The following is a 1,193-nucleotide window of genomic DNA, read 5'->3' on the forward strand; positions in this document are numbered from 1 at the left end:
TGCATCGTAATAGTCAACAATGCGTTCACGATATCGCTTGACAAGGTGATCGACACGGAGAAGAAAGGCTATATTGAGGCCGAGGTTATGCGAGAGTTGCTCACAACAAAAGGCACCCCGTTTCGAGAGAAGGAGATGGAAGGTCTAGTGAATATCATTTTTTTTCTTGTTGCTGTTTTATTACTAACAAAATCATCGTATTCCTTTCAGCATTCCTTGCAGCAGCAAAGGATCCTCCGACGGGACGAATTTACTACGAAGACTACATCGCAGTGCTCACGCAGGCGCTGGATCCAAAGAAGCTCTGAATGATACATGAGATCGTTCTGTTGGTCGTGACGTGATCGTTTGAGGTGGTCACGTGGATGGCGAGGAGATACTGTAACCCTGAATTAATTCTTACAGCGCTACCGTGACCCTACGGACTGTCTTTGGTACTGCTCGAACAGCTAAAACTCGAGGAGTTTGCGTCCGCTGAGGCTGAATCTGGTTGTTACCACAAGAGGTTTCAGGGGCTTCTGTAGTACCAGAATTTACCACCTTCTGCAGAATTTGCGGAGGTGCAGGGTTTAACTCGATATTACTTTGAGGAGCTGGAGCTGAGAACTCACTCAAGTTCACACGAACCTGCATCACTTTTCTCGGTCTCTTTCCAGCAGCCGATTCTGAGTGAGATCGCACATCTTGAGTCGGTTGAGGCCTTGGTTGTTGCACTGACACAGGAGAGCTGATGACAACACTGTCGCTGATGGGTGGTTGTAAGCTTAGACTTGCTCTTCGTGAGCGTGTAGAGCCTCCCATGGTCTTCCTGATCAGGTGTTCTGCACTTTCATGCATTCCTATTCGACGCTTCTCAGCTCGAAAGCCCCTGGCGTTCTCGTTCTCATCATGTTGCAGAGCTAGCATGTACTCTTGAATTGCTTGATTGAATTCCCCCTCGGAGTTGTAGCAGCCAGCACTATCAAAGGGATATTAACACTACAGCAATTTTCCAGTACGTTTTTTTTATTACTTACCGAGCGTAACGCGCCATAACATGATTTGGATTCAACTCGAGGACGCGTGAGAAGTCGCTGTGGGCGTCGTCTACCCGGCCACTCTTGAAGAGCGCCATACCACGACTGAATCGTCCGTGGATATCGTCTGGACGGCAGCGTAGTATCTCTGAAAAGTCCAGTACTGCTTGATCCCAC

General features: G+C 48.2%; 2 protein-coding genes across 2 annotated transcripts in view; one reads left to right on the forward strand and one right to left on the reverse strand.

Annotated features, from left to right (window-relative positions):
- PPTG_20217 (hypothetical protein) overlaps window positions 1-308 on the forward strand; it is a gene marked incomplete at both ends in the record, with an annotated part of 865 nt that extends 557 nt beyond the window's left edge. Inside the window, 2 exons of the mRNA XM_008918941.1 lie at window positions 1-142; window positions 211-308. Coding sequence (XP_008917189.1) covers window positions 1-142; window positions 211-308 — 240 coding nt within the window. The remainder of the gene's footprint in view (window positions 143-210) is intronic.
- Window positions 146-1,193, reverse strand: PPTG_20218 (hypothetical protein). Its single transcript, XM_008918942.1, has 2 exons — window positions 1,017-1,193; window positions 146-958 (listed from the first exon to the last, which is right to left on the reverse strand). Exons 1-2 carry the CDS (start codon window positions 1,112-1,114, stop codon window positions 400-402), a joined length of 657 nt encoding a protein of 218 aa, XP_008917190.1. The 5' UTR covers window positions 1,115-1,193; the 3' UTR covers window positions 146-399.

The sequence above is a fragment of the Phytophthora parasitica genome (assembly GCF_000247585.1).
Source record: "Phytophthora parasitica INRA-310 unplaced genomic scaffold supercont2.390, whole genome shotgun sequence".
Lineage (NCBI taxonomy): Eukaryota > Oomycota > Peronosporomycetes > Peronosporales > Peronosporaceae > Phytophthora > Phytophthora nicotianae.